The 23,062-nt window shown below is 44.1% G+C and overlaps 2 protein-coding genes across 5 annotated transcripts in view; one reads left to right on the top strand and one right to left on the bottom strand.

Annotated features, from left to right (window-relative positions):
• The window catches only part of LOC115137484 (WD repeat-containing protein 17), a 22,317-nt gene extending 11,717 nt beyond the window's left edge, over positions 1 to 10,600 (top strand). The window contains exons 9-28 of one of the 3 annotated variants that reach the window (XM_029673803.2): positions 240 to 328; positions 577 to 746; positions 938 to 1,102; positions 1,362 to 1,564; positions 1,910 to 2,059; positions 2,558 to 2,688; positions 3,003 to 3,128; positions 3,353 to 3,508; positions 3,915 to 3,979; positions 4,132 to 4,264; positions 4,473 to 4,564; positions 4,732 to 4,831; positions 5,180 to 5,319; positions 5,447 to 5,467; positions 5,681 to 5,792; positions 5,975 to 6,219; positions 6,480 to 6,581; positions 6,706 to 6,804; positions 6,983 to 7,172; positions 7,649 to 10,600. In XM_029673803.2, the coding sequence (XP_029529663.1) occupies positions 240 to 328; positions 577 to 746; positions 938 to 1,102; positions 1,362 to 1,564; positions 1,910 to 2,059; positions 2,558 to 2,688; positions 3,003 to 3,128; positions 3,353 to 3,508; positions 3,915 to 3,979; positions 4,132 to 4,264; positions 4,473 to 4,564; positions 4,732 to 4,831; positions 5,180 to 5,319; positions 5,447 to 5,467; positions 5,681 to 5,792; positions 5,975 to 6,219; positions 6,480 to 6,581; positions 6,706 to 6,804; positions 6,983 to 7,172; positions 7,649 to 7,768 (2,609 nt within the window). In that variant the 3' untranslated portion in view covers positions 7,769 to 10,600. Of the gene's footprint in view, positions 1 to 236; positions 329 to 576; positions 747 to 937; positions 1,103 to 1,361; positions 1,565 to 1,909; positions 2,060 to 2,557; positions 2,689 to 3,002; positions 3,129 to 3,352; positions 3,509 to 3,914; positions 3,980 to 4,131; positions 4,265 to 4,472; positions 4,565 to 4,731; positions 4,832 to 5,179; positions 5,320 to 5,446; positions 5,468 to 5,680; positions 5,793 to 5,974; positions 6,220 to 6,479; positions 6,582 to 6,705; positions 6,805 to 6,982; positions 7,173 to 7,648 lie in introns of all 3 variants that reach the window. The other 2 variants (XM_029673802.2, XM_029673804.2) reach the window with 2 other exon arrangements.
• On the bottom strand, positions 10,571 to 23,062 carry LOC115137483 (ankyrin repeat and SOCS box protein 5-like). 2 transcript variants are annotated; one of them, XM_029673799.2, is made up of 7 exons: positions 22,762 to 23,062; positions 14,106 to 14,185; positions 13,510 to 13,617; positions 13,190 to 13,340; positions 12,879 to 13,013; positions 12,400 to 12,591; positions 10,571 to 12,080 (listed from the first exon to the last, which is right to left on the bottom strand). In XM_029673799.2, the coding sequence occupies exons 1-7, from the start codon at positions 22,958 to 22,960 to the stop codon at positions 11,953 to 11,955; spliced, it is 993 nt and encodes a 330-aa protein (XP_029529659.1). In that variant the 5' UTR covers positions 22,961 to 23,062; the 3' UTR covers positions 10,571 to 11,952. The 2 variants fall into 2 exon arrangements, with proteins under 2 accessions (XP_029529659.1, XP_029529660.1); XM_029673800.2 differs by lacking the exon at positions 22,762 to 23,062 and adding an exon at positions 21,094 to 21,903.

Here is a 23,062-nt window from a genome sequence, read left to right as displayed (position 1 = left end):
TTCAAGAATTTAGCGTGTTTTTTTTTTACATGGTTGCTTCATATTTCTGTGCACACTTTCCATTGAAGCTTGCGTCTATGCATTAATAATGATTTACTGAATATAAATTAAGAAGTAAACTTTATGCACTTTTTTATGATTCAAACCAGTTATGAAACATGTTTCGCTTTCTTGCGTTCGTTCATTTGGATGTCGTAAATATGTCTCTTGTTATCTTCGTGTGTGTTCTTCGAAAGGAGACCTGAACTGCATAGCCGGAGCCACGTCCCGGAACGGTGCATTCATCTGGGATGTGAAGAAAGGCAAGATGATCACACGATTCAATGAGGTACGTCAACAACACTGACGAAAAACACGACAGTCATAAGGGCTTTTCACACTACTGAGCCGAACCGAGCTAAACCAAACCAAGCTGTACTGAGCTAGCCTGGTTACGCATCCACTAGCCAGCACAGTTTTGTTCGGCTCGGCATGATAGTGTGAAAAGGTTATTAGAGTGATCTATCAATAATCTCTTTAGTTTATCAATATTTATTTTGACGTCTTAGACTTTTTGTTCCCTTGTGTACTCAACAGCATGGGAATAATGGTATCTTCTGTATCGCATGGAGCCATAAGGACTCTAAAAGAATAGCCACATGTAGTGGCGACGGCTTTTGCATCATTAGGACCATCGACGGCAGGGTCTTACACAAGTACAAGCACCCTGCTGCTGTGTTTGGTTGTGACTGGAGCCAGAATAACAAGTAAGAGTCCACTTGTGTAGTTCACCTTCATTACTGTATAACAGGTATACTGGAAGATACAGTAAGTTACCTATATTCTACTAGATCTATCCTTTCTCTCGCTCTCTTTTTCCTTCCTTCCTTCCTTCTGTCTGTCTGTCTCTTTCTCTCTTTCACTCTTTTTTTCTTTCTCTCTCTCTCTCCATTCCCAGAGACATGATAGCCACGGGCTGTGAGGATAAAAACGTGCGTGTGTACTACCTGGCCACCAGTTCTGACCAGCCACTCAAGGTGTTCACGGGTCACCTGGCCAAGGTGTTCCACGTGCGCTGGTCTCCTCTCCGAGAGGGTATTCTCTGCAGTGGCTCAGATGACGGGTACACGCAGCACATTAATACATTATTCATATATGTTCTTTCACTGAGTCTCACAGCACATTGCATTAGGGTCATTTATCACATCCACCAATGTGTAACAGTACCTGAATAATGCATGGCAAACACTTTGTCCAGATACTGATACACAGGTAGTTATTTGATATGCTATCATTATCAATACAGATGCCATTGGTTTGAGTAGTCACTCTATTATGTATATGGGAGTCTGTATATAACCCCTCCCTCCCTCCTTCTCCAGGACTGTGCGTATCTGGGATTATACCCAGGATGCCTGTATCAACGTGCTGAGTGGTCACACGGCGCCGGTCCGAGGCCTGATGTGGAACACGGAGGTGCCCTACCTGCTGACCAGTGGCAGCTGGGACTACACCATTAAAGTCTGGGACACCAGGGACGGAACCTGCCTGGACACCTGCTACGACCACGGCGCTGATGTTTATGGTACCTCAGTAATGAATCAGGAACACCACACTGCAGCCATCATCAAATAGACTCAGCCACGGGCCCAGGATCATTTCTAGACTGCAAACTGACCAGAAGCCCAAACATATCATATTTGACTAAAACATTATCATCTCAAACCATGCTTGTGTTTGCATACAATCACATAGACCTGAACTGTGTGGGAGGGGGGATTGTTAACAAAACTTTGGGGGCCAAATAAAATAATCTGCGGACCACCAGTTGGGGAAACCTGCTATGCTTTACAGAGGCCAATGAATGTGAAATGAAATGTAAGGTACTGTTTCTACACTGACACTGTGTAACCTGATCTGATTCCTCCAGGCCTGACTTGCCACCCCAGCCGTCCGTTCACCATGGCCTCATGTTCCCGGGACTCTACGGTCAGGTTGTGGTCCCTCACTCCGCTCATCGCTTCGCTCCTGGTCAACGTCCTGGCTGACCACAGCTGGGATGACATCATCGGCAACACGGGTCAGTCAGATGTTACGATACTGAAGAAATGTGTTGTGTAGAACATGTACAGTGGAGGGTAAGACACGTAAACACCCTTATTTTGTGCCAGCGTTTACCCACCTTTCGCTGAAAAAATGCATTGAAAATATAGGGAGCGTAACTTTACTCACCAGGGAACTGCGGTTAGCGTGTGCCTGTCAATTTTTTTTTTACCTCTACATCACTGGCCATGTAGAATAAGGAATCGTGTTAGTTCTATGTGCTACATTTCTATCTGTATACACTCCAGGATTAGGGATTCATCAGTAAATCACTCTCCCATCAGTCACTATGACTATATTGTTACAGAAGTGTTGATTACTCATGACATCAATATGTTGATTGCTCATAACTCTGTCTCCACCGTGAGAGAGTGATACCGCAAATAGTTATCCGTTCAAACACGACATAGCCTCACAAGAACCATTATTCTGAATGACATCATGGTAGAGTACTATATCCCCTCCTCTCCTCCAGATAGGGCCATGGTACCTGGTGCTACCCCTCTGCTCTGTGGGAAGGTGTCCAGAGACATCAAGCAGGAGCTGGATAAACTCTCCAGTGAAGTGCGGGTGAAGAAACTCAGGTGGTTCTCCGAATGTTTCTCTGTGAGTATATTTACTTGCAATTTTCCTTAAATGAATAGCACTCTATTTACGGTCATTTAGTTATTCCATTCCCGTAGTCCAGACACATGGTTTTAATCTGATGGTTTGATGGAAGTATAGTCGTTTGTTCCTTGGTATAGTCTTACATCATCAGGTATCAAATAACCTATGGATAAATCTCTAAGTTAGTACTCCTATTTGGTAGTAATATTAGCACATATTACTGGAATCACCATGTATTATGTACTGTACTTGACATACTACCTACTCTTATGAAGTGCTTAGGAATACTTTTTCTATGTTATTTCCTCCAGCCACCAGGGGGGAGTCATAACCTGTGGGACCTGGTGTCAGTGATCAACGGGCAGGATGACAGTCTGCTTCCCCAGAGCTACGGCAAGGGCATCATGCACATGAAACACTTGGTCCGCTTCAAAACCGTAAGTCGACCACTGACTGACTGACTGACTGTCTCATCTCACACATGGTCCAGTCCCTTCAGATCTGCAAACATCCAAGGGTTTAGGGCCGAAGGAAAGGGGGATGGAGTGATTTTGGACCAAGCGTATGAGTCGTATTTCTAAGGGGTTCGTTTTTCTAAAGAACATCAAACGTTTCACGACTATTCACTTCCAGTACACATTTCAATGTGTCTGTTCTGTAGTCTGAGGCCCAGGAATTGACCATAGTGAAGATGTCTAAGTTCGGCGGGGGGATCGGGGCTCCCAGTAAAGAGGAGAGACTGAGAGACGCAGCAGAGATCCATCTGAGACTGGGGCAGATCCAGAGATACTGTGAACTCATGGTGGAGCTGGGAGAGGTAATGGACGGATTCATTATAGGCCCTAGGCTACACTCTTAGAAGAAGAAAAAAGGTTCCAAAAGGGTTCTGCGGCTGTCCCCATAGGTAGAACCCTTTTTGCTTCCAGGTAGAACCCTTTTTGGTTCCTGGTAGAACTCTTTTGGGTTCCGTGTAGAAGGGTTTTACCTGGAACCGAAAGGGGTTATTCAAAGGGTTCTCATATAGGGACAGCCTTAAAACCATTTTTGGTAGTAGATAGAACCTTTTTTCTAAGAGTGTAGAACAACTATGGGTGTATCAGGAACAATACATGGACTCATACGGCATTACAGTATGTCCCTCATTAAAGGGTGTCAAATTAACAATCACAGCATTAATTGCTGTACATAATGATGATGTCTGTCATGTGTTCTGTATTTGTCAGTGGGACAAGGCATTGTCAGTTGCCCCTGGTGTATCTATAAAGTATTGGAAGAAACTCATGCAACGGTATGTTTTGAGTTAGTTTGTCAATTCAAGAGGCATGTAATGGTTACGTGTACATTTGAGCCATTTAGCAGACGCTCTTATCCAGAGCGACTTACAATTAGAACCACAACAGTGGTTGTTGACTTCCTTCCTCAATGCATGTGTCCTCGTAGAAGAGCCGACCAGCTGATGCAGGAAGAAAACCACGATGTCATCCCGTACTGCATCGCCACGGGAGACGTGAGGAAGCTGGTCAACTTCTTTACTGCCAGGGGTCAACTGAACGAGGCGCTGCTAGTGGCTCAGGTATGACAACATTGGCATCCTATGATTAATTGTATAGTTAGAAAACAAAGTAACATAATGTAAAACATGTATTGGTTCCAATCGGAACCCCTGTTCTCTAAAGGAGAGAACAACATACCACCATGTTAATTGGCTTATCTGGATTGATGAAGGTTCATTCAGCCAAATTGCTGTCGTACGTCATACCTTTGTTGTTGTTCTTGTACAGGGCGCTTGTGAAGGCAACATCCACGTGCCTCAGACCGCCGTAATCAACCATACAACCACTACAAACAGCGACGACATACAGGCATATAACGGGTGTGTCCTTTTCACATGAAAATACACCATTTTGCCTAATGTTGGTGTGTTCCACAGCATACGTAATCACCATCCTGTCCATGGTGCATTGCATCCATACTGGGCAACTGAATATCCCCTGATGACCCCAGGCTTGTGAGGGTGAAGTGTAATCTCTGTTGTTCCAGGCTACTGCACTGTGTATGTAAGGAGCTAGCGGAGTGGTATTTCCAAGATGGCCGTGCTGTGCTGGCGGCCTGCTGTCACCTGGCTGTGGACAACACTGAGGTAAACACACAGACAGGACATGATGGCATCAAAGGTTACGTATATGATCCTCTCTGTATGTTCTCTTGTAATACACACACAACATTCACTGTTGCGTATGCTAGTTGTGCACCTGAAACCTAAAGCTGGTCATGAGCTACCCTCCTGCAGGGTTTTGTTCCAACCCTACTCCCAATACACCCAGTTCTACTAATCAGCAGCTCCTCAAGGCCCTTGATTTGCTGAATCAGGTGTTTATATGTAGGGCTGGAGCAAAAACCTACAGAGCACTAATGCCTATGAATGTGAACATAAATGTGCATATTTAGTAGATGCATAACTTATCATGTTGTTGTGTGTCCCCCACAGCTAGCCATGGCCAGTCTGATCCGGGGTAATGAGCTGGAGCTGGCTGTGTGTGTAGGGCTGGTGTTGGGAGAATCAGCCAATCAGGCCACTCACTATGTCCTGGAGCTACTAGCCAGGAAGTACATGACCACACCCACCTCGTAAGAGCCAATTACAACTCTCCATGAGAGGGCTAATGAACATGACAGGCTAGATTATATATATATTCTCCATATGATTGTGAATATACAGAGTGCATTTGTTTATCCATTTTCTCATTTCTTGTAGCTTTCCATCAGTTGGAAGCAGGTATTACACATGTTTCATGTATCATAACCCTATGTTTACTGCGATAAAGGATTTTACTTTATTCTGGATTGATTTTGTTCCATCCGGTTGTACCTGGTCTTGTACAGTACCTTACCTCATTCCTAAAGACTGCTTAGGTTTTCAAAGGGATGTGTGGATGTGTCCTCTGCAATCCAACAACTGGACTGATGTCACCACTCTTCTCCTTCCCAGGGACCTGGCGGCTGACCTTCTCCAGATGATCCCAGACAACGATGTCCTGCTGGCCAAGCTGTGTGCCTTCTACCCTGGGAGCTCCTCGGAGATAGACCAAATCCATGAAAAAGTTGGTGCTGAATTTCATTCTCTATTGAGCATCCGTTTTAGTCCAAATTGGGTCCGGGAAACCTGTCCTAATTGTTTGAACAGAAAAACATAGAAGTAGACCTATTGACAATATGACATGAAAATGTCAACAACAACATTGAAGCATAAAATGGATGTTAACAATTGGTGTTGTTGTTTCAGTGTGGTCTTCCCAGTCTGGAGAAGTGTCAGGCGTTAGCTGAGTCTGCTGTCAGCGAGGGAGACATCTTCAACGCTGTCAAGTACTATCTAATGAGTCCAGAACCCGAGGCAGCCCTGCTTGTTGGCATCGCCCACGTCAAAGAACAGCTGAGTGATTCTGACTGGACCGTAGACTCTGTCCATCCTATCCTGGACCTTCTGGGTTACATTAGAACGGACCGGCTCATACTTGCCAAGTTCACTGAGTAAGTGAACGGGAATCAGAATGTGTGAGACAATGTAACCTGGGTCTCGGCAGGTACCCTAGTGGTTAAGAGTGTTGGGCCAGTAACCCGAAAGGTTTATGGTTCGAATTCCTGAGCTGACTAGGTGAAAAATCTGTCAATGGGCCCTTGAGCACTGCACTTAACCCTCATTGCTCCTGTAAGACACTCTGGATAAGAACATCTGCTGCTATAGATTGGTCCTCAGCCCTCTCACCTTGGATGTTCTTTCTGTGTTATAGAGCTCGAAGTGAGCTGCTCATCCTATCTGGCTACATCGGTGCACTGTTGGCCATCAGAAGACAATACTCCAGCATTGTTCCTGCACTTTACGAGTACACCAGGTAAGATGCAAAAAAACACACAGTATGGAGCACTTTCTAAATGTCTGTGTTGAACCGACATCACCTAATGCTTTAACGTTGAATTTAAAAAGCCCTATCTCTGACCTCTCACCTTCCTCCCCAGTCAGTTGATGAAGAGGAGAGAGGTGTCTGTTCCCTTACAGATAGAGCAACTCTCTGTAGAGCTGGAGGCATGGATGGCCTGCACACAGTCTCTCATCAAGTGAGTGGAAGAATTGTCTTATCAATCCATGACACTGATATACTCTACTCTGGCCCGTACGTTAGTCATCACATCCAAGTATTGGACTAGCAAGACAGTTTGAGGTTCAAAGTCTGACATTAAAACACACCGGTGTTTACCTGTCTGAATCGTTTGATTCTGTCTCCATGCCACCCAGCTCCAGGGGTCCTGATGAGGCTCCTTACACCCCTCCGTCAGAGGCCCAGAAGGCAGAACACGCCCATCTGCTAGACAGACTCCAGGAGGAGCCACTCAGGGGCCTGGAGGGGCCCGACTATGTCACAGGCTCCAACCTGCCCAGCCACTCTGATGTACAGGTCTCCTGCTTTACCGGACTCAGGATCCAGGTCAGCCTCAAACAATCAACCAATTAATAATAATAAATCAATCAAAGTGTATTCAGAAAAATACGTTGGTCACAAAGGGACAGTTTGGAGGACACAGAATTTGGTTAGAGACTAGGCTTAATCTGGGTCAGGGAAACAAAGGGCTCAGCAGCAACCCAGAAACCGCCATGCTTTCTAACCCCTTATAAAGAGGACCGTGCTATAAATAACCCATAAGTGGTTACTATTTGTAGTCCCCTAGTGGTGGGTAATCACTATGTGGGTGGTAATCAGTAAATTGCTGCTCAAACTGTATCCACAGCGACGATTTGAAGTGCCTTTCTGCTTCAAATGTGTCTCAGTCACTTCCTCTGGTGATTCAAGGGGAGAAAGATGACGTTACTTTCAACCTTTAAACTGTTTTGCAGGCCGTGGTGATGTTAAGGTCAATGATAGAAGAATAAAAGTAGTGCTGTGTTTTTCCTTTCTTCACACAGGGCCCTGTGTTTTTCCTTGAGGACGGTAAATCGGCCATATCATTGAACGACGCCCTTATGTGGGCCAAAGTGAACCCTTTCTCACCTCTGGGGACGGGTGTCCGTCTCAACCCCTTCTAAGAGCCAGCCTAGCCAATGAGGATGGGCTACAGGACTAATAGCATTTGACTGGTCAGCCTCCGAGGCCAAGGTCACATGACGGTAAAACGTCGACGTCAGGACCGACACCTGCTCTTCCTGAGAGAAAGAAGGAAAAGGGATGGACGTTCCAGAACGAAAGAAGAGAGCTGGAAGGATGCTTAAAATGAGTTTTCTCCACTATGTGCTTTTTTACAATGTGTGCACCACAAGTCATCCAGTCAACAGTGTTACAGCTTCTCATAGAAAACGTGTTGCCGTACTTAGACACTGACAAAGAGGGTTCGCATGGTTGAAACGGGTTATAGTGTTTCTATGTAGGAGCGAGACCATTGTAGTTCGGCTGTCTTGTTTTAGACACACCGTCACGTGCACATCAGTACACAGACAGACAAGTCGGCGAGCTATGTGATTCTTATTATGCTCATGGTCATAGCACCAGCATCATTTGACTGATGAATACCATATTTGTGTTGTATTGCTGTTGGTTTAACGTTGCGCAATGTTGCATCATCATTTCTGTTTGTTACAGAAATTAGCCCGCACACATACATGTACAAGAGCAAAGCGTATGATGATGTAGGCTTACAGTGGTAGTTGATCGAAAGCAAACAAATACAGAGAAACGTACCTGTTAGCCTTTTATTTAGCTTAGCATCAATCAATCAAATAATTGATGTAGGACTTGATTGCTTTCGCATTAAAACAGCTTAGCAGCATCGTGTCTGTGCAGTACTGTGTTTGACTGTGAATGTATAAGACTTCTGCTGGACCCAAAAAAATAATGTGGACCTGTAAAGTTGTCAATTTAAAACCTCTTTGGGCTACGCGTCCCACTAGTGACAACTTCCGGTGAAACTGGAGGGTGCGCAACTCAAATAAATAATCATAATACTTATGGATATTAAACATTTAGGTACATACAAGTGTCTTATCGGTTGAAAGCTTAAATTCTTGTTGATCTCACTGCTGTCTGATTTCCAGTAGCCATTACAGTGGAAACATGCCATGCGATTGTTTGAGGACGGCGCCCAACTTCAAAATATTTTTCCACCGGCACAGGTTTCATTAACTCGCAAATAGCGATTAAATATTCACTTACTTTTGAAAATCTTCCTCTGATTTGTCATCCAAAGGGTCTCAGCTACAACATGTAGTGTCGTTTTGTTAGATAAAATCCTTCTTTATATCCCAAAAAGTCTGTTTAGTTGGTGCCATCGATTTGAGTAATCCACTCGTTCAACATGCAGAGAAAGGAATCTAAAAATCTACCACTAAACTTTGTTAAAACAAGTCAAAATATGTTTCTATTGACTCCTCAGATACCCTAAAATGTAATCAAACCATAATATTTAATACGGAAAGAAGTATGTTCAATAGGAAAATTATATTAGCAGGTCCGTCTTGTCTTCATTGCGCGCGCATACACAAATTTCCAATAGTGTGTCCTTGTACTAAAACTCAGTATTCTTACTCGTTTTGGAAAAAACAAGCCTGAAACCTTGAACATAGAGTTCTGACACCCTGTGGAAGCCATAGGAATTGCATACTGGGAGCTAGATTTCATTATTGAACAACAGGCAGTTTACTTTGGGCACGTCAGTAAGGTGGAAATTGGGAAAAAGGACCCTAGCCCTAACTTATTTTAACTTGTGAATAGGTTCTTGTATTGTACATAAGACTGTAATTCCTATTGAGTTGCGCAGTACTATTTCAAGGATCACAGTTGCTAGCTAGAAGGGTAGGTAGTTGATACTGTACACGGCTAGGGACTTACAAGTGTAATAGCTGTTACGATACTGGATCCATAGAATTAAAACTCCTATTCTATGGTGGGGTCGACGCTTTAGAATGTCTCATCAGCGTTACCTCGTCATAATCATTCGTAGCCATCACCTGACTGCAGAATTTGTAGTGATTTCATAATGATGACAAGCTTCTGTATGCAAGTCATTATTACCATCACAATTTGGCGGACAGGGTGACAACCTGCTAAAACTAGCTAGCTTATATGTTAAACAGAAAGCTGTGATTAAAAAGGCAATATTTGAGAATCATTTTGCTTTTGAAACACAGACTTGAATAAATAGGCTAATTAATTATTTAAAAAATGTAATACCTGAAGGTTGTGCCTTAAGAAAGTAGAAAACTATTTATCACCGCAACATACAGTATATTGGTAAGTAGGGATCACAGTTAATGTAAAGAGAAGAGGTTCTTCCTTCTGCTTAATGAATCAAACATTTATTCACATAATTTATACAAGTGCTGTAATTTTTTTTTTACTAATGTATTGATATTAGTTTTCCACCTATACTTCAATTATCTTCAAATGCATTTGTTTTTATTTATTTATCTATTTATATATTGATTATGTTTTACTTAGACATATGTACAGTTTGTTTGTACTGCCCTTGCAGTTTATAAAATGTGTTCATGAAAATATCAAAATGTTAGTTTTGTAACATAAAGACGATACCAATGTAAACATGTAAAATTTGTAAGCAGGATATAGCAGGATATAGCAGGATATAGCAGGATATAGCAGGATATAGCAGGATATAGCAGGATATAGCAGGATATAGCAGGATATAGCAGGATATAGCAGGATATAGTGTTGATGGAAAAATGTGAAGGTGAAGGATCTTCTAAATGGATTGAGAAAATTGCTCCAGAGCACCATCTAGTATTGTAGAAAAAAAATTAAAAAGTCTACCAACAAAAAAAACAACTGAACTAAACCACAGCCGAAAAATGCCAGAAGTATAATCTCCAAGACAACCACATCATGAAATAAAATTCTTATTTATTAGAGTGAAACGGGTGAGAGGTATGTGAAATGAATTTTGGCAAAATACTATACATTTTTCAGTGAGTTATACATATACAGGTCACGTTAATATATATATATATAATATATATATATTAGTTGGCTAATGTTATAAGACAATAATTGAAATACAATATTATTCACATCATAAGAGCCTCATATAGGACAGACACAATCAGAGTATCATGGGTACAATTTTGAATATTTTTTACTTTTTCCAGAGTCAATGAATCTTTAATGTACACATCTCAATGTGTAATGAATGAGCTGCATATATCTGTCGTTTGGATAAGACGTTAAATGTGTGTGGTCTGTGGTCACTAAAGATCCCATGGCACTTATCATAAGGGTAGGGGTGTTAACCCCGGTGTCCTGGCTAGATTCCCAATCTGTCCCTCATACCATCACAGTCACCTAATCATCCCCAGCTTTCAATTGGCTCATTCATCCCCCCTCCTCTCCCCTATAACTATTCCCCAGGTCATTGCTATAAATGAGAATGTGTTCTCACTCAACTTACCAGGTAAAATAAAATAAATAAATAAAAAATATATGCTACCAATGATGCAAACAAGATAACATCGTACATTAAGGTACATGATGGTATCTTGTTTGCATCATTGATAGCATAAAGGCAGCTCATTCAAACAAGATGACAGAACATGAATTGTGTACATTAAAGTACATTATGTTATACATTACATTAAACATGCAATGGCCCCTTTCATTATTTGGGTCAATGAATATTAGGCAGTTAAACGTATGGCGTGGACAGGAATATTGGACACAAAACCAAAGTGACATGCAAGGTGATCAATTTGACTTCGATAGTATTTGTGCAGAAAAACATGATTTACACCAGTACATTTCTTTACAGGCAACTTTCTGACAAGTTGGGATCACAACGATCACTGCAGTGGGGGTGTCATTTGAACTGATAACACAGTATTATACACTGTTAATATTTAGTTCTTTTGAACATTCAAACTCATGTTTTGGTCAATGTAACAGAATATACATATTTACATGACCTTGTACGTAGGTGCCTCAGAGAAACAGTGAAAACAGATGTCAGTGAATGGGAGGGTTTCTGTGCATTTGAGATTCTGTTTTTTTAAATATTTTTTTAAAAATGAGGTTCATTGAGTAATAATGAATTCACTTGATGATGAAATGGATGGAGCGAGAAACAGAGAGAAAACAAAAGAGAGGATGGGATAAAGAATATCCTCTATTATGACGATGCTCTCATTTAGAAAGAGAGAAAGAGAAGGGAGAGAGCAACAGACAGAGAGAGAGAGAGAGAGAGAGCGAGAGAGAGGGGCGTTGATGTGTTCTATCTGTACTGGAGGAAGCGTTTGAGAAGGTTGGGGAGGTGTAGCTGAGGGATGAGGTGTAGTCGAGATCGGCCCATATAATCTCTGACACTGAGACGACACAGCTGATATAGTGGCTGAGGTGTTGCTGCAGAGAGAGAGAGAGAAACAGAGGGAGAGTGCAAGAGATCGAGATATTATCTAATTAATCCAAGATAGCCTCAATATCATCCACTTGTATAAAGCAAATAACAATGTTTTACAAGGGATTCTGACTTCTTCCCACCAGCTGAATGGAGATATTTCCTAACCTGGTCCCAGATCAGAAATAGTATCAGAAAACTTATCGTATCGGTTTCTGATCAGACCACAAGTTTGGCATGAAAACAAACATATGAGTTAGCTATACAGTGCAAACTGATCTGGAATCAGGGTAATATTCCCATGTGAATTGAGCATAATCTTACCTTCATACAGCAGTAACGTCTCCTCTGCTGAGCTGTTAGGTGGGGCTGACTCCACCGGTCTCTTCAGCTCTAGGTTTTTAGCGTTAATGTTCGCTCCAAACTCTAACAACACATTGATAATCTCAGGACAGTCCTTCTGAGCTGCTGCATGGAGCGGGCTCTCCAGGAACCTGCCCTTCTGCACATTGGCCCCTTTGGAGAAAACCAGACACCACTGGTTAAGTTCAGTAGGTCACACTGTAGCAAAATGGTTTGCAACAGAAAACATTCATTTATGCTCTGATTGGACACATTTGTGTTGTTCCTTCCCATTTCACTCAGTTTCAAAAATATTCTCCCTCCTGAACATGCTCCATGTTTGTGAGTACTGCATCAGGTAAAACAGTGTCCTGTGACATACCTTTCCTTAGTAAATGCAGAATACAGAAGAAAAAAAAGACAAACGAAGTTAGGACCAACGTGTCTGGTTAGTTACTGACCTCCATCGAGGAGTTTCTGTGTGCACTGGAGTCCTGAGGAGATGCAGGCGATGTACAGGGGGGTTCCTAGGTGAGGAATATCATAGTCCACGTCTGCTCCCCATGTGATCAGTGCCTCCAGACAAGCACTTCTGCCTACACACAATACGCCCTGTGTTACCAGGATACTCTCATTCAGAAACGCATTCAGTACTCTCATCTTAGAATAGAGGGGGGAAACATACTAAAATTACAGCCAGAGTATTTCAAAACCTCACAGTAAAGTGACAGTATGACACACATATCCTGCAAGGGCAGTCCTCCTACAGTACCTTTGCTGGAGGCTTCGTGTATGGGCGAGGGCTGGCACATCTCTGACTGGGGCTTGGCACCGTTTTCCAGCAGTACCTCTGTACAGGTGGCACTGCCCGCTGAGCATGCATTGAACAGCGGCGTCACCCCATCAATGGTGGTGGCATTTACCTGATCAGATCGATGGAGCATTGTCAGAAAACCACGAGTATCTATAAGTTACAACAAAGGCGAGTCAATCGGAATGTAAAAAGAGGAGTTGCTGCCACCGCATAACGACGTCTCGTTCTGACGTGGAGCGTGATGTGTTTGTGTGTGCGTCCGTTTGGTCATGACTTACATTGGCACCAGCTGCAATAAGCGCCTTGGCGCATGACGCGTGGTCTGACAGACAAGCCTCATGCAACGGCGTCACATGGTCTATGGTAGGGATGTTTGCGTTGTAACCCTGGGATGACAACAAGAAATGTTTGCATTCGTTATAGGTCTCACTTTCCCTACACTTTATTTTGTGCAAATGCTCTACAGATGATCATACTATCAACACACTATATGTTGATAAAGCAGCTGCTTGCTAAGGTTACGGTTAGGTTTCCAATACGGGTTACACTCTTTAGAAAAAAGGGTTCCAAAAGGGTTCTTCGGCTGTCTGCATAGGATAAATCATTTTGGTTACAGGTAGAACTCTTTAGGGTTCCATGTAGAATCCTTTGTGTAAAAGGTTCTACCTGGAACCAAAAGGGTTTTACCTGGAACCAAAAAGTTTTTATTCAAAGAGTTCTCCTATGTGAACAGGCAAAGAACCCTTTTTTAGTTTCTAGATAGTGTAGAGTGAGGGTTAAGGTTAGGTCTAGGGTTGAGTTTAGGTTTAGGATAAGAGTTAAGGTTAGGGTTCGCTTTATGTTGTAGTGCCCCGCCCCTCTGTGTGTGACTCACCTGTGAGAGTAGGGTCCTGAGGGCCAGGAGACGGCCCTGACACGCTGCCTCGTGGAGAGGGGACCGGTCCGCCCATGACCCTGGGAGAGGGACAGACAAAACACTGAGCCTCTCCAAAACAACACACATTACGGCCCTGACACGCTGCCTCGTGGAGAGGGGACCGGTCCGCCCATGACCCTGGGAGAGGGACAGACAAAACACTGAGCATCTCCAAAACAACACACATGACACGCTGCCTCGTGGAGAGGGGACCGGCCCATGACCCTGGGAGAGGGACAGACAAACACTGAGCATCTCCAAAACAACACACATTACAGCCCTGACACGCTGCCTCGTGGAGAGGGGACCGGTCCGCCCATGACCCTGGGAGAAGGACAGACAAAACACTGAGCATCTCCAAAACAACACACATTACAGCCCTGACACGCTGCCTCGTGGAGAGGGGACCGGTCCGCCCATGACCCTGGGAGAAGGACAGACAAAACACTGAGCCTCTCCAAAACAACACACATTACGGCCCTGACACGCTGCCTCGTGGAGAGGGGACCGGTCCGCCCATGACCCTGGGAGAAGGACAGACAAAACACTGAGCCTCTCCAAAACAACACACATTACGGCCCTGACACGCTGCCTCGTGGAGAGGGGACCGGTCCGCCCATGACCCTGGGAGAAGGACAGACAAAACACTGAGCCTCTCCAAAACAACATACATTACAGCCCTGACACGCTGCCTCGTGGAGAGGGGACCGGTCCGCCCATGACCCTGGGAGAGGGACAGACAAAACACTGAGCATCTCCAAAACAACACACATTACAGTCATACGTTTACAGTGACAGCGCTTCACGATCATACAAGCTCTTATTGGTCACATCCACAAATATATATATCAGACTTGAATAGTAATGTGCTGGTTATATATACAGTGGGGAGAACAAGTATTTGATACACTGCTGATTTGGCAGGTTTTCCTACTTACACTCAATCAAACAGACTTCAACCTCTCCACAATGGCCAAGACCAGAGAGCTGTGTAAGGACATCAGGGATAAAATTGTAGACCTGCACAAGGCTGGGATGGGCTACAGGACAATAGGCAAGCAGCTTGGTGAGAAGGCGACAACTGTTGGCGCAATTATAAGAAATGGAAGAAGTTCAAGATGGCGGTTAATCACCCTCGGTCTGGGGCTCCATGCACGATCTCACCTCGTGGGGCATCAATGATCATGAGGAAGGTGAGGGATCAGCCCAGAACTACACGGCAGGACCTGGTCAATGACCTGAAGAGAGCTGGGACCACAGTCTCAAAGAAAATCATTAGTAACACACTACGCCGTCATGGATTCAAATCCTGCAGCGCAAGCAAGGTCCCCCTGCTCAGGCCAGCGCATGTCCAGGCCTGTCTGAAGTTTGCCAATGACCATCTGGATGATCCAGAGGAGGAATGGGAGACGGTCATGTGGTCTGATGAGACAAAAATAGAGCTTTTTGGTCTAAACTTCACTCGCCGTGTTTGGAGGAAGAAGAAGGATGAGTACAACCCCAAGAACACCATCCCAACCGTGAAGCATGGAGGTGGAAACATCATTCTTTGGGGATGCTTTTCTGCAAAGGTGACAGGACGACTGCACCGTATTGAGGGGAGGATGGATGGGGCCATGTATCGCGAGATCTTGGCCAGCAACCTCCTTCCCTCAGTAAGAGCATTGAAGATGGGTCGTGGCTGGGTCTTCCAGCATGACAACGACCTGAAACACACAGCCAGGGCAACTAAGGAGTGGCTCCGTAAGAAGCATCTCAAGGTCCTGGAGTGGCCTAGCCAGTCTCCAGACCTGAACCCAATAGAAAATCTTTGGAGAGAGCTGAAAGTCCGTATTGCCCAGCGACAGCCCCGAAGGATCTGGAGAAGGTCTGTATGGAGGAGTGGGCCAAAATCCCTGTTGCAGTGTGTGCAAAACTGGTCAAGAACTACAGGAAACGTATGATCTCTGTAATTGCAAATAAAGGTTTCTGTACCAAATATTAAGTTCTGCTTTTCTGATGTATCAAATAATTATGTCATGCAATAAAATGCTAATTAATTACTTAAAAATCATACAAATGTGATTTTCTGGAATTGTGTTTTAGATTCCGTCTCTCACAGTTGAAGTGTACCTACCGAGAAACCGTGGATTGATGGCAGCATTCGCGTGAAACTGAAAGCACGCACCACTGCTTTTAATCAGGGCAAGGTGACCGGAAACATGACCGAATACAAACAGTGTAGCTATTCCCTCCGCAAGGCAATCAAACAAGCTAAGCGTCAGTATAGAGACAAAGTAGAATCTCAATTCAACGGCTCAGACACAAGAGGTATGTGGCAGGGTCTACAGTCAATCACGGATTACAAAAAGAAAACCAGCCCAGTCACGGACCAGGATGTCTTGCTCCCAGGCAGACTAAATACCTTTTTTGCCCGCTTTGAGGACAATACAGTGCCACTGACACGGCCCGCAACCACAACATGCGGACCTTCACTGCATCCGACGTGAGGAAAACATTTAAACGTGTTAAACCTCGCAAGGCTGCAGGCCCAGACGGCATCCCTCAGAGCATGCGCAGACCAGCTGGCTGGTGTGTTTACGGACATATTTAATCAATCCCTATCCTAGTCTCCTGTTCCCACATGCTTCAAGAGGGCCACCATTGTTCCTGTTCCCATGAAAGCTAAGGTAACTGAGCTAAACGACTACCGCCCCGTAGCACTCACTTCCGTCATCCTGAAGTGCTTTGAGAGACTAGTCAAGGACCATATCACCTCCACCCTACCTGACACCCTAGACCCACTCCAATTTGCTTACCGCCCAAATAGGTCCACAGACGATGCAATCTCAACCACACTGCACACTGCCCTAACCCATCTGGATAAGAGGAATACCTATGTGAGAATGCTGTTCATCGACTACAGCTCGGCATTTAACACCATAGTACCCTCCAAGCTCGTCAACAAGCTCGAGACCCTGGGTCTCGACCCCGCCCTGTGCAGCTGGGTACTGGACTTCCTGACGGGCCGCCCCCAGGTGGTGAGGGTAGGCAACAACATCTCCACCCCGCTGATCCTCAACACTGGGGCCCCACAAGGGTGCGTTCTGAGCCCTCTCCTGTACTCCCTGTTCACACACGACTGCGTGGCCACGAACGCCTCCAACTCAATCATCAAGTTTGCGGACGACACAACAGTGGTAGGCTTGATTACCAACAACGACGAGACGGCCTAAAAGGAGGAGGTGAGGGCCCTCGGAGTGTGGTGTCAGGAAAATAACCTCACACTCAACGTCAACAAAACTAAGGAGATGATTGTGGACTTCAGGAAACAGCAGAGGGAACACCCCCCTATCCACATCGATGGAACAGTAGTGGAGAGGGTAGTAAATTTTAAGTTCCTCGGCGTACACATCACAGACAAACTGAATTGGTCCACCCACACAGACAGCATCGTGAAGAAGGCGCAGTAGCGCCTCTTCAACCTCAGGAGGCTGAAGAAATTAGTCTTGTCACCAAAAGCACTCACAAGCTTCTACAGATGCACAATCGAGAGCATCCTGTCGGGCTGTATCACCGCCTGGTACGGCAACTGCTCCGCCCATAACCGTAAGGCTCTCCAGAGGGTAGTGAGGTCTGCACAACGCATCACCGGGGGCAAACTACCTGCCCTCCAGGACACCTACACCACCCGATGTCACAGGAAGGCCATAAAGATCATCAAGGACCACCCGAGCCACTGCCTGTTCACCCCGCTATCATCCAGAAGGCGAGGTCAGTACAGGTGCATCAAAGCTGGGACAGAGAGACTGAAAAACAGCTTCTATCTCAAGGCCATCAGACTGTTAAACAGCCACCACTAACATTGAGTGGCTGCTGCCAACACACTGACTCAACTCCAGCCACTTTAATAATGGAAATTGATGGGAAATGATGTCAAATATATCACTAGCCACTTTAAACAATGCTACCTAATATAATGTTTACATACCCTACATCATTCATCTCATATGTATACGTATATACTGTACTCTATATCATCTACTGCATCTTTATGTAATACATGTATCACTAGCCACATTAACTATGCCACTTTGTTTACATACTCATCTCATATGTATATACTGTACTCGATACCATCTACTGTATCTTGCCTATGCCGCTCTGTACCATCACTCATTCATATATCTTTATGTACATATTCTTTATCCCCTTAGTCTATAAGGTAGTAATTTTGGAATTGTTAGCTAGATTACTTGTTGGTTATTACTGCATTGTCGGAACTAGAAGCACAAGCATTTCGCTACACTCGCATTAACATCTGCTAACCATGTGTATGTGACAAATAAATTTGATTTGATTTGATTTGATATGCTAAAAATTATAGACCTCTACATGCTTTGTAAGTAGGAAAACCTGCAAAATCGGCAGTGTTTCAAATACTTGTTCTCCCCACTGTATATATATATATATAACCAGCACATTACCATTCAAGTCTGATACATTGATACATTGACAGCATTCATCATAGCCTTCACTCTCTGTCAGTATCCTTATTATTCCATCCTTACCGTAATCCTAATCTAGAATTACTTCACAAAAGCCAGTAGGACCAGTCCACTATCCATGTTCAGATAACTGAAACCCAGCTGTCACTAATATCACGGAGCATATAACAGAGCGCTGGATAGGTTTTCACTCTCTCACTGTGTGGATGGAGCTATATATAGCTGTAGCTCAACCAGGCAGGCCATCTGGCAGGCATAGCCTTGTACAACCGGCAGGCATAGCCTTGTTCGACTGGCAGGCATAGCCTTGTACAACTGGCAGGCATAGCCTTGTTCAACTGGCAGGCATAGCCTTGTTCAACCGGCAGGCATAGCCTTGTACAACCGGCAGGCATAGCCTTGTACAACTGGCAGGCATAGCCTTGTTCAACCGGCAGGCATAGCCTTGTACAACCGGCAGGCATAGCCTTGTTCAACTGGCAGGCATAGCCTTGTACAACTGGCAGGCATAGCCTTGTTCAACTGGCAGGCATAGCCTTGTTCAACTGGCAGGCATAGCCTTGTACAACTGGCAGGCATAGCCTTGTACAACTGGCAGGCATAGCCTTGTACAACTGGCAGGCATAGCCTTGTACAACTGGCAGGCATAGCCTTGTTCAACCGGCAGGTATAGCCTTGTTCAACTGGCAGGCATAGCCTTGTACAACCGGCAGGCATAGCCTTGTACAACTGGCAGGCATAGCCTTGTACAACTGGCAGAGCAGAGCTCAGTCTCTCCCGACACACCCAACAACACTGCCATCCACGTCAGAGAACAACATTTAGGTGTTTTTTACATTTTATTACTCCTTTATTCAGGTGAAATCCTATTGAGATATGAGTCTCTTTTATGAGGGAGCCTTGAGTATAAATAAATGTCAGCAAGAGCTCCACATAAACATCACACAGCAATATTCAATACTACATACCCATGTCTCCGTCTCCCCATTGAACATCTAGCCATTGATAGGTATATGACATTCCTGCCTGTTGGAGAAGAGGGCACCTGTCACATACTGTACTGTTATTGTACTGAAGGGGTCTTGTTGTCACTCCATGGATTCACACAGGCAGAGCTGTGACTGTGCCGGCCATCTTTGGAAGGGCATCTGCATCACCTGACAAGCTCATATAGTACATTGAAATGGCCTTTTGTTGCTACTATCTTTCATGATGAATAGGACAACTAAAATACTGTATATTTATTTTTTGTTGTTGCAAATTCTGAATTCCTTTTTAATATATAGACCAAAATGACATTCATTTTGATATATATATATTCTGGGGAAAGGACAATAACAGAGATTCCTCTATCAAGGTATACATAACATAACAACAGGTGGCAATGTAGAGTTTGGAAGCTGTTCTTATGAAGCACATGTCAGAACCACAGTAAGTAGTTAATTCCAGTCACAAGAGCAACAGTGACCTGGAATCCCACCTCTCTCTATTTTCTATCCATTCTCCAGGAAACCAGCCAACCTTTCCCACGGTGGTGATCCTCTGAGGCTGGTTGCCTGATGCGGCTGAAGCCCATTATTCTCATTCGGACAGCACAGGGTGTCTCTATTCTAGCAGGGTAAAATGGTGGCTCTCATGAATATTGCAACAGTGCACTGAACATGTGACTTTGCTTTTGCCACACTGAGCAAGAACACAGGAAGCAGAAAGGGCTATCATATCTGCAATTTGTATTTCTGTTGATTTCTTCTGCTTAAATAACAAACTATTCCATTTAGAACATTTGAATGTCAAAGGCCAAAGTCAATTAGTAATCACCCAGTTACAACCCTAATGTGACCCAACTACTGTTTAGATTGGATACAACCGTTAAAGAGATATAATCAGGTTTAATTGACTGAAGCTGCTGCTTAATGCAGTTCAAAGGTCATACTCTTATTATCTTGTGTGAAAGAGTCATGAGAGCACATGGTAACTTCAGCTGTTGTAGGCCAGTCATTAATAGACACATACCCCAAGGCCTACTACACATAGGCCTAGTAATACTACTACAAATAATAATACACTATAATAATGTGTTAAATAAATAAAACATGCATTTGTGTTATGATGTAAGATATATGGATCTGTATCCACATCAATAGGATAAGCACTGGACTGCTCTAGGGACCCATTTGACCAGATGTGGCCAAGGCGTTTGTTTGATTATGTCATGATATTCTTATATCATAGAGCTTCGTTTCACATGCTATAGCACAGTCCCTAATAGGCTGGATGCCTATGAGAATGTTCCAGAACAGGTGATCACGAAACATTTCCATGTAAACCCCTCTGTCTATCTCTAATAAACTTGACACGAACAGCACAGGTGTCCTATAATAACATTGCACAGTGACAGTCCGAGGCGCACTCACCCAGTGCGCAAATACGCAATTGTGTGTGCGTAAAACGCTACTGACCTTGGCTAGTTAAAATACCCCAGCAGCGTTGTTTCTTTTTTGCGGTGCAATCGTCTGTGTTCTCTAACGTTCTTTTCCTCTGCGTATTTTCTGGCTGCTGTTCGCTCGAGCTCTCTGCAGGTGGAACTTCAGGCATGTTTACATCAGCTATCTGTCCCCGCAGCACTGTGCACCATGATCCAGTCTAAATCCTGCTCTCTGGTTGGCTGCTCGGCTTGTTGTCGTTTCACAGCCAAGGACAAGCACGACAATAACATGAACAGGCAGAGAATGAGGTAGGGAGAGAGAGAGAGAGAGAGAGAGAGAGAGAGAGAGAGAGAGAGAGAGAGAGAGAGAGAGAGATAAGAAGGTGTGGGGGTGAGATATTGTGATAGGGTGAAGAGAGAGAGAGATGACTGAGGGGATGAAGAGAATGTGGTGGCTCTTGCTATTTTTATCAGAGGTTAAGAAATGGCTTAGACCAGAAAAGCCTTTACCCCGCTGGTCTCAGGGTTGGGAACTGTTCTGTTTGTAAAGGATTAATTCTGCATGGTTTGAAATATTAAAGTTTGACCTTTGAGTTGAGTACAGTATTTGCTCTTTTGAGTATGCCTAGTTGCTTATGTAACAATAATTTGCTTGTAATATTCAAATGCAAAAGCCATGTACTGTTTATAACATTGGTCATGTTATAAGGTCATAATTGTCAGGTTATATTTCAGGGACCAACATAATGCAGGTTTTCTTTGGTACTAAATTCATTGATCAGTTCTTGATCGACCAGAGAGTTCACATACCTGATGTCCCTGGTCTGAAATAGTCCTTGATTAGAAGGGAATTTTAATAACTAGTTAATAAGTATTTTGTCTTTCCAGAGCCAAATTTGAATAGACCTACTATAGGTTTTCAAATCATAATAGACTAGTTAAACTAGTTGTACTTGGGGATGGAAATCTAGAGCCTCTCTAACCTCTCTCTAACATGCTTCTGTTCAGCTCAAAACATTCCTGGCTGACAGTCGCTGTGCGTAACCTAGGTGGAGTATGACAACAGCCTGTAACTGCCAAGTCTCAGCTGTGATAGAAACTGTCTATGAATTGTGAGGCATTTTAATAAGGGCACAGCTCCACGGTATGACACCCATCCAAGGGGCACGCGCAATTGTACAAACACGTCCAGCTGCAAACCTCTGGCTTGAATATATTCATTTGACATACTCTCAAAAATGTGCATTTCATGTGTCATCTAATCAGATCACTTGATGATTGCAGTGCGTGGAATACGCCAAGGGCGGAAGCAATGTTGAATCAGAGACTTCTGTCATGCCAACCCAACATGCCGTCATGATGCCAAAGGTTCTGGGTCTTTCCCCTCATCCCAGGTGTGGTTGTTACAATGCAGGTGTGGTTGTTCCCCCAGTACCTCAAGCATGAAAAGAGCATTGAAAGACATCAAGAAGAAAGTATATTTAATACACAATGTATCTAAGTGTTCCTAATGTCCCCGGGCCACAACGATAGGCTGGGTAGTTCCTGGGCAGACTGGATACAGTTGCCCTGGCATGTTACAGACACAGAGCTTTTAGAAAGCTGGAATACCCTAATACACACACGTTACTGTAGAAAGTGTGTGTATGACCCTCTACTATAGAATAATAGTCCATTGCCTTTCACAGAAACAGCTACTTACTGTGTCCTTGTCCAAAATCATAAAACTCTTCTGCAATGCGGGCAGCCTCCTTCCGATTCCCCTTCACCACATAGAAGTGGGTGAGAATATTCAGGCTGATCTTGACAAAGAGCTTGACGCAAAACAGAGTGAATATGGAGAGGTAGACATTGGAGTAGTGTACTGTTCCAAAAGACTGGCTATCCACATTTGGAGTCATTGCTACCTTGCTTGTCTAGCTTTGCTTATGTCTTGCCTGGCTGTCGGTGGCTGGCTGCTAATGTTTTGGAAATTTAAATGGGGGGCCTGGCTATCTGTGTTG

This window comes from Oncorhynchus nerka, linkage group LG11 (genome assembly GCF_034236695.1).
Source record: "Oncorhynchus nerka isolate Pitt River linkage group LG11, Oner_Uvic_2.0, whole genome shotgun sequence".
NCBI classification, from domain to species: Eukaryota; Metazoa; Chordata; class Actinopteri; order Salmoniformes; family Salmonidae; genus Oncorhynchus; species Oncorhynchus nerka.
This window is presented reverse-complemented; position numbering and strand designations above follow the sequence as displayed.